The sequence below is a fragment of the Labrus mixtus genome, chromosome 5, assembly GCF_963584025.1.
Source record: "Labrus mixtus chromosome 5, fLabMix1.1, whole genome shotgun sequence".
NCBI lineage: Eukaryota > Metazoa > Chordata > Actinopteri > Labriformes > Labridae > Labrus > Labrus mixtus.
This window is the reverse complement of record NC_083616.1, coordinates 4,578,637-4,593,648: the sequence shown is the minus strand read 5'-3', so window position 1 is coordinate 4,593,648 and position 15,012 is coordinate 4,578,637. Positions and strand designations below refer to the sequence as shown.

The following is a 15,012-nucleotide window of genomic DNA, read 5'->3' as shown; positions in this document are numbered from 1 at the left end:
ATGACCCAGACAGGGCTTTCACACTTGCAGACAACTCCTGATATTTCCAGGAGGAGCTGTATCTGTGAACGCAAAGAGTCAAATTTTTCACTTCGACTGCACCTGGAGTTTCTCCTGCCAGACCCTGAATGTTTTTTCTGCAGTAAGTCCGAGTGAGCTGATGTGAGGACGCCACAGGAGAATTCACCTTGAGCCAATAGGAGGGGAGAGACGTTCCTTTGACTGCAGCAAGGTGCATGTAGGGTGGCTGTGGCTCAGTTGGTAGAGTCGTTGTCTCTCAACTGGAAGGTTGAGGGTTCATTCCCCAGCTCCTGCAGCAACATGTCCGGTGTGTCCTTGGGCAAGACACTTAACAACAGCCGCATTAACTTTTGTGTTTGTCAGTATGTTGTTCTCCGATCTTTTGTTGATAGTGTGATTCCATCAAACTACATGAAGCATTAATATAAAGGCAAATATTCTCATTAGTGTTGTCCGCTACTTCCACATCTTTTTTTACTTCACGTCTTACCTTGGGAGACCCCCCCCCCCCCCCCCCCCCCCCCCTCCAGTCTGACCAGAATTGTCTCCCACTGTGAGGAGCATATGTGAACAGTCAGGTCAGGAGAACATCTGGAGCAGTCCTCCTTAAGGCCCTAACACCAAGCAGACAGCAAAGCACTAGTGGCAACGAAGGCTGTCTGTGGCGTCGCCTCACGTTGTGCCCAAAAAGTTGTGCTAGAACACACCGCAAAGACTACAACTGACGGCCAAACGCCACGTATACGTTCTGCGCATGCGTGAGAGGAAATCACTCTCCGTGCCAGCAGGCGGCAGTAGTCCGTTGTTATGATACGAGAAGACCATCTTCACACCGCTGTCGGTCACCACTCGTAATATAGATACTTCTAATCGAGAATAATGTCTGATAAAAAGTTGAAAATGGCACTGGTGTTGTCAGATAAACCACTCATGCTGAGTGCAAGTCCACACAGACTCACTCCTCGAGCTGTTTTTAGCTGGAACTGTGGAGAGCAGGATACAACTCCTGAGAGACTTGTTCAAATATCAACCAAAAATGCCATTGTGTCATACAAACCAGGGCTTGTAACTATGATACCGTACCCCCTCCCAACCCCCACCTAAACCCCCCCTACCAACCACAAACAAACCCAGAGAGTTAGGTCACTGTTCCCATAGCAACAGCAGAGAGGACCTGCAGTAAAATCAGTGTTTTCGGGTGTGGATCCATATTCTTAGAGGAACATTACAAAAAGGGGATTTCCTTCAACTCTGTGTGAACGACTCCTCGGGGAGTTTTGTTGAGAGATTTAAAAGTGTGAATGAGAGCAGGTAAGAGCAGAGACAGATCTTTAATCACTGTGGGAGAGTTGCTGAAAGGCTGTGTAATGAACTGTAACCCTAACCCTAACCACACACACTTGTTTTCTGTTAAATTGCGGTTGATAACCTCGCTTGTCCAAGCGGCTGAAAGGTAACGACCTGAATCAGTTCCAGAGCTGTGTGCCCTCAGTTTTTCTTTTAAATGTGTCAGGCTGTTAAAATGGACTTGTAAAAAGTGATGGTTGTGAGAACTGTTGGACAGTATCGTCTCAGGAGAAGGAAACATCTGCCTTTTCTTTAGACCATTGAGTGTATAGAAAATGTACGGCACGTCTTAGTACAAAAATGAAGCTTAAAAACCCCAAACCGAGAAGCACTGCTTGTTTCAATCACAGAGTTATAATCTGTTTTATAGCATCAAATAACAGATTTACACTACTCTTAAATAAATCAACAAGCTAAAAGCTAACTGACCCCCACCATGTTTGAGAACATTGTATTTGACGTGTTAGTTTCATAGTTTCATCATATCCCATCTGACCTTAATATGACATATACAATTCAATTCACTTAGCAGATGCTTTTATCCACAGCGATGTACATCAGAGAGTAAGTACAACACTAATCCATTCATACTCCATTGTGAGCACTACAAACTTGTGCGTTGGTGTGTCTGCATTGCTGTGTAATACTCCGCCTACAAACATACAGTCATTGGCAGTACAATTTCTATGCTGTATTTACTGTATATCGCTAGTTTTCAGTTCTGCCACATTCTCTGCCTGACTGTGTTCAGGAAACCAGGGCGACTAAAACCGAGCATATTTAGAGCTGATAAATATTGAGTAGCAGTTGACGTCTGCAGCCATTTATCTCACACCAGAGTTCACACACAATATGCCTGTGGGCAATATGATGCTACCCAGTGGACCAATCACAGGGCTTGCAGTCTTTTTTTGTCTTTTTGACGGTTAGATTTTTGCGGAGGTGCAAGTCAAGCTGCAAACGTAGGCTTCTGCATACGTACAGGGCTACACTATAGGGCGTAGATTTGACAAAGAAGGAGAAATCAGGCTTCATACTTTACACAGAGAGGTTCCCAAATGAGTCAATCAATCAAAGAAGGATAAACAAAACTCTGTTAGTTGGGGATGTACAAAGAGGCTTTAATCTCAAGACTTTTGCAGGGAGCTTTGTGACAATGCATGCTTATGTTTCTTTTTTTTTGTTAAAACAGGGGTATGTGTTCCTCTATTTGCAACGGGATAGCACAGCCTGGTCTGATGTTGGAACATAGTTTCAAACCAGAGAGAGCATTATTTATGAAAGGATCAACTTTAAACATCCCTGAAATTCATTACAAGTAGATAAGTGGGAAGTAAAAACAATATTAAAGAAGATAATAAGTAAAGTAAAAATAAAAGTAAAAAAACAAGTAGCCAAAGGTTAGCAGATTATTGCAGATTATCAGGAGAGAATCAGGAGGGCAGTCCTTACTCTGTTTTGTCCTTTTGAGCTGAGTGCACTGATTTAAGGAAAACACACAGAGAAATAGACTAAAACACCAAAACAAATGGAGAACATCTTCATTAATTTGAAAGTAGCATTTAGCAAATCTGCTCCACACAGACAACATCATTTAAAACCAGAGCTGTTGTCTGCTGCTGTTTGTGTTTGTGGTTGTGAGGTCGTATTTGGTTGTGTTCGTTTATTTGCAGCAGGTTTTTTGTTGTCAAAGTAATGAAGATGTTTTCTACATTTGTTCATGATTTGTCTGTCCACTTCTGTGTTTCAAACTGAACCCTGTTCAGCACACGGGGCCACCGTGAAGGGTAAAATGTTTTTCTTTTCCTTGTTGTGCAAATGTACAGACTTTAAGACAAACGTTCATGTTGAATTAATTATTACAGAATGCCTGTGAGAAACTGCGTTTGTTTAGATGTTCAAACTAACCACTTCAAACATGGATTCACAACCAAAACCAGACATGAATTTGATGTTCTTGTGGTATGCACAAAAGACAACGCATTGTCAGCTACATATTGCAAATATCCTCCAGTCTGCACAACCAGTCCATGTTCATAAGACCTCGTTGACTCCTGCTAAACCTGCTGCAATTAAAAAATGTTTTGCTGCCTTCAGAATTATGTGGTGTGGCAATAATTTTCTTGGACCATTTAGTCGATTTAACAGCCTTTTTTAAGCAACAATCCACTATTCAGAAACTCAGATAAACAGCCACATACTGTAAACGTACCACTAAAGCATAAACTGTAGTCCTAAGAGCTACTAGAGAGCAAAAATACCATCAGTATTGATTCAAAGATGCCCAGTCGCATTGGGGAGAGATGGCAGAATTTGTCAGAGTCCTTAATGCAAAGAAGGGGAAAAGTGTTTCAAAGGGAATTATTTGGTTTGAAGAAATTTAGAGCGCCTCCTTTATTGTCCCTGCAATTAAAATTACCTGAATATAATAAAGACCATGATCTTCACAGATACAAAGCTGTTTCATTATTTGAGACAGAATTGTAGAGTGCTGCTTCTGACTTTGCTCTCTCTCCACCATCATCACCGCAAAAAGGATTAAAGGTCCAATATCTAAGATATCTACTGAATTAAATCATAAAATTATCTTACTATATGATCAGACATTAAGGAAACATGCTATGTTGAAGTGCTGTCTTCTCTGACAACAATGCAGCAGCCAGTATGTCCTCCTTCTAACTTTAGATTCTGCTCCTGAATGCTCTGGATTTGTTTTGAACAGAGAAGGGAGGCGCTTTTAAGGTGCCCCCACACGGTTTTCTAGGCAAACGGTAAACCAACAGGTGTTGCAGCGATGGAAGCAGCAAGAGAAGTGGTTCAGATAGAAGTGATTGTACCCGACCTAAAAAGCCTCTGCATGTTTCTAATAAGCTCCACGAGCAGAAACGTGCTCAAACTAGGATCAATGTTGGAGATGCTTTTGAAAAATGGAGAGAGGTTAGAACACAGAAAGGTTTACAGACCCATACAGAGCTGGATAAACACTGAAGCTACAGTGTTGTTGGTGGGCGTTTTGCGTGTGATCTACTAAGAAAATTTGCATGAATGACAACAGGTGCAAACCTTGTGGAGGCGGTACTATTGAAGTTAGGTTTTTGCATGTTCTACTGGTTTACATCATGGAGAGTTTGGACAGAAAGCAGGATGACTGCAAGCGCAACATAGGTATTAGTGGGAGAGGCAAATAAACACACAATACTTTCGAGTTATGAGATAAATCTGAATATTACAAAAAAAATTTGGTTATAAGAAAACATCGGCATTAAACAGGGCATCTCTTTTCTTCCCTTAATCTTAAGAATGAAGTGTCATACATTGTGCAGGAGGTGTGAGCTGTGTCCTCTGTGGACCGGGCGCTCTACACTCGCCGTTGTTGTGCACCAGACAGCTGGCCAGTGCTGTGTCTGATCGGACATAAAATGCCCTGGAAAGAGGCATCGAAGACGGGGGTACAAACAGTGGTGAGGTACCCCAATCCAAGCGTCCTACAGAGTAGCAGCAGCGGGCTTTAGAGGGAGGAGACGAGCGCACCGGAGGGGGCGAGCTGGGGGAGAGACGCGCGACCCGATTTAAAATATAATGTTGGCGAAAAGAGGGAAATAAGAAGACATAAATATCAATGTTGAAATTCTATAGAATGCAGAGGCTGTGGATGTTCAGTTTTGTTTGGATATATGGCAACAATAGCCTGTAGTTTAATCATGGTGCTTCTCTTCCTTAACGATTAGAATATTGAATCAAATTTAAAAAAACAAATGCATGCCATTTGAAACATGTAAAAACGCGAACTTTATGCCTTCTTTTGTTGTGACTATGTCTCCTCCTAACTACAATAACAGCAGTCTGTTGTGTGTAACACTGGTCTCCTGGATTAGCACGTTCTTTATAAAGGTGATAAATACAGACACCGTCACAATCACCGCAATTTTTGTCAGGTTTGGTAAATCACAATGCGTGTACTAACTTAACTTGTTTGCATTTTCTACTCCCAGTATTTTGCACGTTAGGTCAGAAACGCCCCATGTTGCATATTCATTTTGCTCATTTGAAAGACACAATCCTCACTGCGCGCTGTTAGTAGATCAGATAGCACATTTTTTTGCTGGTGGTATAAAGTTTGCACACGTTTTAAGACACGCAAACCTTTAGTAAATCTGGCCCTAGGTGTCGGAGTTACATATGGCTCCTTTATAATTTGTCTTTCACAGTTGCCTCTCATCCCTCTATGGAGATGTTGGTAACTAATGACAACCAGCACTAAAGCTGCTCTGAAGTATTACGGTAACACAGAAACCTTACTGATTTACCTTTCATCCTCTGTCACCCATCTCTGTTTGTAAAAGGGCTACAGATTGCAGATTTACCATGAAGGTCTTCATGCAGACTAAGGAATACTCAGGCCAGACCATGTGCCTGACACATTACAAGAACATATTGAATCCAGTGTAAACGCTGGTTTCACTTAGTGGATGCAAACAATGGAGCCACATTTTATTCAAGAATGTTTCATCTCCGTGACATTAAATTCAACGCAGATTCTGGAGAGAAACTTTGATGTGATTTTCTTTATGTAATACATTCATCCCAAACTGAAATCCTAAAACACAAGGGGGAACACCCATTTTAAAGATGTCATCATCTGAAGCGTAATAATCCATGACATGGCTATAAAAGAGGTTAATTTATTGGCTCTAAACTCTCAGATACAAACAGACTCATTACACTGAATGTATGGTGAGTCATGAAGGTATAACTGGCTGAACGCTGAGTGTGTACATTGTGTCTTTTCAGAATAACATGGTGTGTGTGTATGACGCATGAGAGGAGAGATGCAGATGAAAGCATGATGTCGCTCCACAGCGTGCCAAGGAGGAACTCTCAGTCTGAACCCTTTCGTGACAGCACAGAGTTCTCTTTGCTTCCAACAAGACCCCGGTCCTCTGGAAACACGGGGCGTTCCTCCACAGCCTCTGAGCTCCTGGGTCTGCAAGGTGACTACATGATGTTTGTTGAATGATGACACGCTGTTGCAAACAATCATGATGTGCCATGATGTAAATATATATAGGCCAACACACAGCCATGACATTATAGAATGACTGTGTCATAAAGTCTTTATCAGGCTATTAATATGAAAGGAAGAAGCCTGAGTTTAGTGATGTCACCAATCTGTTCCTGCAGGGGGCTCTGGAGCAGCCACCAAGCTGGAAATCCTGTCTCAGTCTAACTCTCAGTCAACCTAACGACAGGCTGAGAGCTGGAGCTGAGGCGGGTTTTAAGCCTCTGACAAACAGCTACACCTCGCCCAATGTGCCTAACTATGGATGACACTATCAGATACATTATTAAAAAATTCACCCCTGTACAGTGTGTGCCCATGATGACAATACCTAATCAGACCTATTTGTTTTTTTTAAACCAGGCTTTAAACGTGTCTATTTATGCTGTAAAAACTGCTTTTATGCCTGTGGTGTGTATGTGACTTCCTGTGTTCCTGGAGCCTCAAGCTGACACTTGACGGACTGCAGGAGTTTGCACTTCCGCATCGGCTTCATTTTTTAACACCGGCGGTTGCCGCTTGGTCTTTATAGAGTTTAGTTAGTAGTCCCTGTGATGTTTGGAAACCAATTATCCTGTCCTGAATCAGATCCTGATACAGAGCAATAATCTAAAACATATACATGTTACTGAAGGTTTGAGAAATGAGGGTGTCTGATCCCATAAAATAATCAGCACACTAATAAATTGGCTGTAATTGGGGTAAAATGTCATGTCAAGTTATTTTCTTATGTTTTGTTATTTTATTCAATGCTTAACTGTGTCAGGATATTGATTATGCTTTTTAGTTATTAAATTATTAACCATTAAAGGGTCTTTCAATTTCATTTCATTTTATATTATTTTAGCGTTCCATTTTTATTTGTTATTATTATTTATCATCATGTTCTGTAATCCCTTGTCCTTGTCTTGTTCCGGTCATATAGTGCGAGGGTTCTGCTGTCCCCTGCAGCAGAGGCCCAGCAGTGGGAGGACGACACACAGGGTGAGTACACAAAGCAGAAGGGGAGGAGGGGGCAGCCGGACTCTGCTAAACGGTCTGAAGGGAAGGTTGGACGTCAGAGAAGAACCAGCGTCCAGGTCCAGGTCCAGGAGTTGGAGCAGACCGGAGATGACCGCAGGAGGCGGAGCTCCCAGCGTGTGCCATCACAGAGATCCAATCAGTGAATCAGCAGGTGAATAAATCACAATTATGTTTCTTTGTTATCACTGCTTCAACTATGCTGACTGAATCAGTTTCACTAAACAGCATTTTTTGCTTTGAGCTGCACACACACTTTCCAATAAAGATATAAAACTCTCTCTCACAAACATTTACAATCACAGAAGAGAACAACAAGCGTGGGAACTTCCTAAAACTGATAATCCAAAACTGTTTGTCAAATAGTTCTGTAAAGCCTCCAACAGACTGTGGGCTTTTTGTAATCTTATAAATGTATTCCAAGCCACACTGTGGGACACTCATCTGATAATGTGGGTTACGACATGCATGTACACTATGTGATGAGGTACTTAGTGAACCGTAGACTGTGAGGTTAGTCAACATGCAGCGTCATTAGCTTAATCAGTGTGCGTCAACCTGAGGTTTCCATGGCCTCTTGCCATAGTGGCGTTCATGTGCATAGAAAAAAATAAGAAAAGAAGGAATAGAAAAATGTGGACACGGTCGTGGCTAGAGAAAAGTGGATGTCAATGATGCAAGGACAGCTTGAAATTAGTCATGTTATTGTTAGCATACGCTTTGGACAGCTCTGGCGCCTGTGTGGGTCCGCTGATTAGAGTGTCGTTTTACGCTGCATTTCAATTGGTTGGCAGAAGATCTTAGAAGCATTCACGATGTGAGATGTTCGTTCTATCACTATCAGATATTTGTCGCAGGCTGTCTTTTGCTCCATAGACCGGGACATCGGTCATCTTTGATCACAGTGCAACACAGCACCACTGTTCTGGAGCCACGACCACCAGTATGGTCAGGATTGATCCTCTTTCACCTGGGACAGCCAAAAACTGTTCAGTCTGTACCCAACTCAATACATCTAAAACAGACCATGTTTATCCTAAAACAGCTTAGACTCCACAGATTTGTCCTCGGTTGTCCTTTCCTAACTCATCATTGTACAACGTACATGGTGCATTTAAATGAAAATCTCTTAGCCAAAGAAGATAAATTCACTTGATCCAGTGTCTATTCAAATGTATGTATTTCTATTATTCTCCTTATTAACAGTATTTTGTAGCATTTGCCTCAAATCATCACCCAAGGAACCAGGGGTGGAGCAGTGATTTAAAAAGTGTGGGTGTGGGCACGCGATCATGAAATAATGGAAGTGAATATGTTTGACGTCTTAGACACCTGCGATTCTTATTTTGTTTTCGGATGTGAAATAAATCATGAAAACATGAGTTTAAGAGACTTGAACATCTTTTTGTCTGAGCTCTAACCAGGCCAGAAACGCTCAAAACTTCAACATGATCCAACTGTAAACTCTTCACTGGCCTGGTGGGTTGGTCAAATGGCTGTGATTGGCCGAATCGTCATTCAATCAATGACTCAACCAATGTTCATCAGTGTCTCCTCTGTAAAAAAGAGTGGGGCATGATATTACATTACACACCTGCTGAACTCTTGTCAGATTGATCTATTTTGTCCCTCAGGTTAATTAAACACAGGCTTTATAGGTTTGAAGCTCCTGTTGACTGGAACATTTTACGTTCATGTTAGATCGGTTTCATCATTAAGTATATTTAAGAATCATCCTGCTATGCTCTCACTGTTTCCATTTCTATTTACATCTGGTTGTATTTGGTGATCTGGTAACACTCTTCTCCACATTCCTGCACTCTGCCCATCCTGTGGTTGTAATGTGTTTCATCTACTTTTTATCTAGATGTTGTTGTTCTATGTTGTCTTTTTGTGTTCTAATAAAAATGTCCTCATGTTTTTCATTTTTATATTCAACTTTGATGCCCTGCTGTTCATGTGTTCTCTACTGTGACCCCCTTGACAGATGTTGATAATCATAATAATGCATTAGACTTGTATAGCGCTTTTCTGAGTGGTCAAAGATGCTTAACAAAGAACGACAAAACAAAACAGTGATGACAAATCTGATGATTTTTGGGACTGAGTTCCAGAGGGTCAGAGTGGTAATGGAGAAGGCCCTGACCCCCCAGGCCCGATGGTTGATCCTGCAGAGGGGGGACAGGAGGTTTGTGTCGGCAGACCTGAGAGTGATGGTGGTATTGTGCCGGTGGAAGAGGACAGACAGGTAGGGGGAGCCAGGTTGTGGAGGGCTTTATAGGTGATGATGAGGAGTTTGAGTTAAAGTAATTAAAGAGTACTCTAGACCTGTTGTACTTCTGAGAAATAAAGGATCACTGTAAATCTGTCATGAAGTGTTGATATTTTTGTCTCTAATTGGCCAGTATACTCTTTCAGGATTCAAAAGATCAGACAGGTGATTCTTTTTTCATCTCTTGTTAGGTCCTAAAAACACGAGACAAAACAATTAAAATGAGACTCTAAAAGAGAATTACCTGATTTTTTTTTTTCTTCTCGTCTGCCTCTCAGGGCTTCTGTGTCAAAGTGGTAGACAAACAAGGGTGAAGACCCACTTGCATCCAAACAAAAAGTAATATAAAGAAAAAATGTCAAAAAGGCAAATTTGAAGCTTCAGTTTCCAAGTCCAAACATCCAGAATGTCCGAGTAAAAGGAAAAACACAAAATAAACACAAATACCCTGAGGAAAAACTGGTTACATGACAAAAATCCAGGAGTAAGACAGAGAGGTTGACATATGACTAACTGAGCAGGAAGGGAAAGCACACAGACACTAAATAGACCAGGAGTGATTGGACACAGATGAGACAAACAAGACACAGGTGAAACTAGTTAAGGTAATCAGAGTGGAGGGAAACACCAGGGAAGGAAGCTAAACTCAAAATGAAACACGTCAATCTAACTTACAAGTGCTTCCATGGCCAGGCTCCTCTGGTTCTCTGTGACATGGTGAGACCCTTAAAGGCCCTTGGATTTAAAACCAGGAATACCACAGCAGGGAACTGTAAAGGACCATGCCGGAGTACCTGCTTTTGCTATAAAGGGAGCTAACTGATGGAGTATACTTCCTGCTCAACTTTTAAAAAATCAGAGCTGTCTAAATTAAAAAAATTTAATTGAAAGAAATCCTAAAAATTAACAAATCATGAAGTCATTGGCGGGGATTGAAAGAACAGTGTGTGTGTGTGTGTGTGTGTGTGTGTGTGTGTGTGTGTGTGTGTGTGTGTGTGTGTGTGTGTGTGTGTGTGTGTGTGTGTGTGTGTGTGTGTGTGTGTGTGTGTGTGTGTGTGTGTGTGTGTGTGTGTGTGTGTGTGTGTGTGTGTGTGTATTATGTGTATGCATGCATGCACAGTATGTAGGCCTATGGGCATTTGTGTGGGGTTTGTATATGTGCATGCTGACAAGCCTTGAAAGTTTAATATAACTGTCAACCAAACACAGATTAGCTCTTTCTGTAAACATGCTCTATACATTTTTATCATATATTTATTTTCTATGTATTTCATATTGAAGGCCCTTTCAGGGACAGACATTGGCATGGTAGCTATACATAGGAACAATACACACATGGAGAGGAAAAGACAAAATAAAACAGGAAGCAATAACAGAATCACAAACAAAAATACAAAACCAAACTACACATTATAAACTGATACATGTTAAAGTTATAATCAATATACAGCCAATCTTTTTCTGATTAAAAGAAACAACATCATCTTTATTGTCTCATATCTGGTACTCACATGGGCTCCTTCCTTTCATAATGAGGACTAAAGCTGCTGTTTACGCACACTGCTCACCACTTTAAAGGCCTCTTTGAGAAACACACAAACATGACAGCTTCCATCTGCCTGCAGATCTCCATAATCACACCCAGACGACATGAATTACTCTTCTTCTTCTTCTGGCTCCAGGCTGTAACAGCTGTGCTTGTTTTCTGATGACTCAGAAAAAAACAATCCAATTTTAACGCCAATTTACATGAAAGTTTCTCTGTTTTGGATTCTTTCTCAATTATTTGGATTGAGGGCGGTGAATTGGTTTTTTTTTTTGTGCAGTCTGGGGAATTGCCTTTTGGATGTCCACTCGTGAAAAGCTGACACAGTTGTTCAGATGTTGTAATGCTCAATCTTTTTTTTTTTTTTCCAGTCCCAGATCGTACTGGTTGGATTATTTGGCACGCTGTAAATGACATCTGCAGCATGAATGTGTGTGAATTCAAGGCTGCATCTCTGACCAAGGCTCACATTCCTCTCTCCTCTTAGAAACTCCCACAACCCCCAGCGATGAGAGGCGGACTCTTCACGCACTGACCGGAGCCACAAAAGTTTCAGAGCTCCATCTGTATCTGCCTTCATCGCTCTGTGATGATGAGGAGCAGGACGCAGAGACGGCAGACATGAGGTATGAGTTGTCAGAGGGGTGTGTTTGGGGCGTGGAGGTCGTAGCACGCCAAAGGAAAGCAGCCATCTGAATAAACTGCTCCTTGGATAATCTTTTACGTCACATCAGGGGTTTTCACCCTATTTTCCAAAATCTGGACCAGTGCTACAGAAACCCGCTCTCAGAGGTGATGTCAGTTTAAGGGTGGGGGGGGGGGGGACAAAAAATATTTTCCCAAGCAATTAGAACAACTGCAGAGCATGAAAAGGGAATGCCCACATGGAGTAAAAGAGATCTGTTTAATCCATGGAGTCATTCAGAAACCTAAGAGGATGCGGTTACAGAAAAACCTGTGAAGAAGAGTCCTGTGAAACATCAGAGCTCGGTGGTGACACGGAGATGCTATGGAAGAGGGAACAAATAGAGTCACCACGTTGTCTAACAAAGCTGTGCTGTAGTAGATGCAGCAAAAGCGCAGCCATTTATTGCCTAGTGTCACTTTCTCATTTTTGTCGTTTGAACACAATATTCACCCCTCAAGATAATTCTGAACTAAAACTCATCCAAGTCATTTCTCTGCCCTCTTGTCTGGATTTGCCTCTTTTCAGAAACAACATGTAACTTTTCCTACTTTAAACAGTCACTCAAAGCATGATTTAAAAGCACAGTGGAATGGCGTCTCTCTCATGTCCACGGCACGGCCCGATCGCCCGTTTACTGCACTATGTGACTTTTTTGCAGCAGATCGAGGTCATCTAGTGAAAAGTGTGTACGGCTTTACGGCAATAGTTCAACCACAAGCGTTCAGTTATAAAAAACAGCCAGTTAGCCCGTTGAAACAAAGGCTGAGGCTAAGAGGAAGAGGAAGAGGACGATGACGGATGAAGCTAAGAAGAGAAAAAGAGAGAGAGAGAGTGACCGAGCATGAAGCAGAGAGTACGTCCCTGCTGGGACACAAGTCAGGGCTTGATGGACCTCGGCTGGGTCGCCTGGGCGAGGGTGTATGATTTTGCGAGTCCCGAAACACTCAATGAACCCAGGAAACATCACTAATGATGCGTCTCATCTTTTATCTATCATCCCTGCAGATATTATTCATGACAGATTGAGATGTAACGTTATCTGTGTCATCGCTGTCTTATGTTCAGCAGCCTTAACGGGTGCAGAAAGTGATCCAACACAAGTTATGACTCAAGCTTGCATATAAAAAAATAAATCCATCTTACGCCAAGAAAGTTGTCTCTTTCCTTGTTACCGTTATAAGTTTGGAACCTTACAAACAAATCTATCTCAACTAACATGTAATATACAGCCACAGGCTATACAGACATCATGGCAACAAGTGAATACACATGCACATACTCCACATGCAGTTTGCAAACAACAGACTGAAGAGGCTTGCAGAGTCATATTTGTGCATAATCAGGTAATATTTCTGTACATCGTCAGTCGACATGGTTGTTTAGCTTCTCACAATGTCTTTGTCGTTTTGCACCATCTGCTCATAAACAAACTCTTGTTGTCTAAGAGGGGGGAACCAAAATTCCTACATATTGTTGCTTTAAGCACTGCTTGAGACTGGACCACTGCCCAGTTTGGTGACTTGTTAAGCAGGTCAGGCTGAGCTCGGCTCGATGCCAAGATCCCTCTGATGTTTTTTTAACTAGTGTTGTTGTTCTGTTTCAGCTGTGCAGCGCCTTGTCCATCTGTCTCTGCTAGTTTGAATGTTCCCGAGTCCCACAACAGCTGCAACCTGTTTCACTTCAGGAATATGACTCTAAAGTCAATGATTTCATTACCGTAGCCGGGTCTTAATCATGATGCTATTGAGGTCTGTGAGCTTTTTCACATAAAAACTTTTAAAATGCTTCAGAATAGTCAGCAGAATAGTAACAATCACAAGCTTATGCAACACATTTTTAGAAGAATTTATCGATTCTTAGTCAGCAAATGTGTGTTTTAAAGTGATTCATGTTGTTAGATTCACGTGGTTTGTGGCTCCTGGTGCAGGTTTTGTGTATTTACACATCTTTGCATTGACTTTGTTTGTACTGCATCGTGTTAAAAACTTGCTTTGTTGAATGTCTGACGCATTTTAAGGCTATTGTCACTCGCTGACAGTTTGGTCTTTTCTTTGACGACAGATCTGTAGGACACAAATAAATATCTCACGTCTTTTGTTTAGATTTGAATTTTGCAGTTTGTGCACATGCAGAGGTGGGTGGGTGGGGAATTCATGACTTCAAAATATAAAGTTTAACTTGTCACTGCAAGTGATGTTTCTGTGCTCATTGCAGGGCTACAGCAGAGGACACTCAGGGATCTGAGCTCAATATGACCCAATGCTAATCCTCTGGTGTTCCTCAACTCTCCAGACAAGACCAACACACTACCTGTACTCCACAGAGCATCTTCTGAAGACCAACACACTACCTGTACTCCACAGAGCATCTTCTGAAGACCAACACACTACCTGTACTCCACAGAGCATCTTCTGAAGACCATCACACAGGAGGACTCTGAGCACAGCTGAGGTGTGAAGGACGGAGGACAGCAGAGCTTCCACCCTTAAGAACCTTCACATAGACCGGACAGAAAAGAGCGATGTGACACCTGCAGGCCTTTTTCTCAAGGGGTCTGCAGCTGTCCACAGATGGATATCCTACACATGTCTGAAAAACACAAGTTCCAAAATGAAAATAAAAACTGTACCACACTGTCGGGAAAAATAAGAGAAGAAACAGAAAAGACTAAAAGGGGAACAGTGCTTCAAAAATATTCTGAAAAAAGAGAAGGAGCCACACAGACAAAAACAAGGTTTACTTTAAATTTACTTCAAAGATCAAAACTGTTACATACAGCAACCAGAAAGAAATCTATAAAGACCAAATGTTTGCTATTTGTCCAAAGAGATACATTAAATTATATATCATCCATCCATTATCTACAACACTTCTCACGTTCGCAGGGGGAGTGGAGCTGTCATTGGGTGAGAGGCAGGGTTACATCCTGGACTGTTCACCCGTCAATCACAGGGCTGACATATAGAGATCACATTCACACCTACGGGTAATTTAGAGTCAACAATTAACCTAACAAGCATGTCCTTGGACTGTGGGAGGAAGCTGGAGTAGCCAGAGAG

At 41.8% G+C, this 15,012-nt stretch overlaps 1 protein-coding gene across 2 annotated transcripts; it reads left to right on the top strand.

The window, feature by feature from the left end:
* Window positions 1–1,170: 1,170 nt before the first annotated feature.
* Window positions 1,171–14,292, top strand: LOC132973791 (uncharacterized). 2 transcript variants are annotated; one of them, XM_061037393.1, is made up of 6 exons: window positions 1,171–1,332; window positions 5,577–5,649; window positions 6,160–6,359; window positions 7,353–7,601; window positions 11,753–11,891; window positions 14,168–14,292. In XM_061037393.1, the coding sequence occupies exons 3-6, from the start codon at window positions 6,179–6,181 to the stop codon at window positions 14,217–14,219; spliced, it is 621 nt and encodes a 206-aa protein (XP_060893376.1). In that variant the 5' UTR covers window positions 1,171–1,332; window positions 5,577–5,649; window positions 6,160–6,178; the 3' UTR covers window positions 14,220–14,292. The 2 variants fall into 2 exon arrangements, with proteins under 2 accessions (XP_060893376.1, XP_060893378.1); XM_061037395.1 differs by lacking the exon at window positions 5,577–5,649.
* Window positions 14,293–15,012: the final 720 nt, after the last annotated feature.

What these genes read in the sequence shown, in the direction of transcription:
- LOC132973791 (XM_061037395.1), top strand. Translation starts at nt 6,179, where the DNA reads ATGACGCATGAGAGGAGAGATGCAGATGAAAGCATGATGTCGCTCCAC. An exon ending in TGAGCTCCTGGGTCTGCAAG is followed by an intron (nt 6,360 to 7,352) that starts GTGACTACATGA and finishes CCGGTCATATAG; the next exon opens with TGCGAGGGTTCTGCTGTCCC. An exon ending in GCAGAGACGGCAGACATGAG is followed by an intron (nt 11,892 to 14,167) that starts GTATGAGTTGTC and finishes TGCTCATTGCAG; the next exon opens with GGCTACAGCAGAGGACACTC.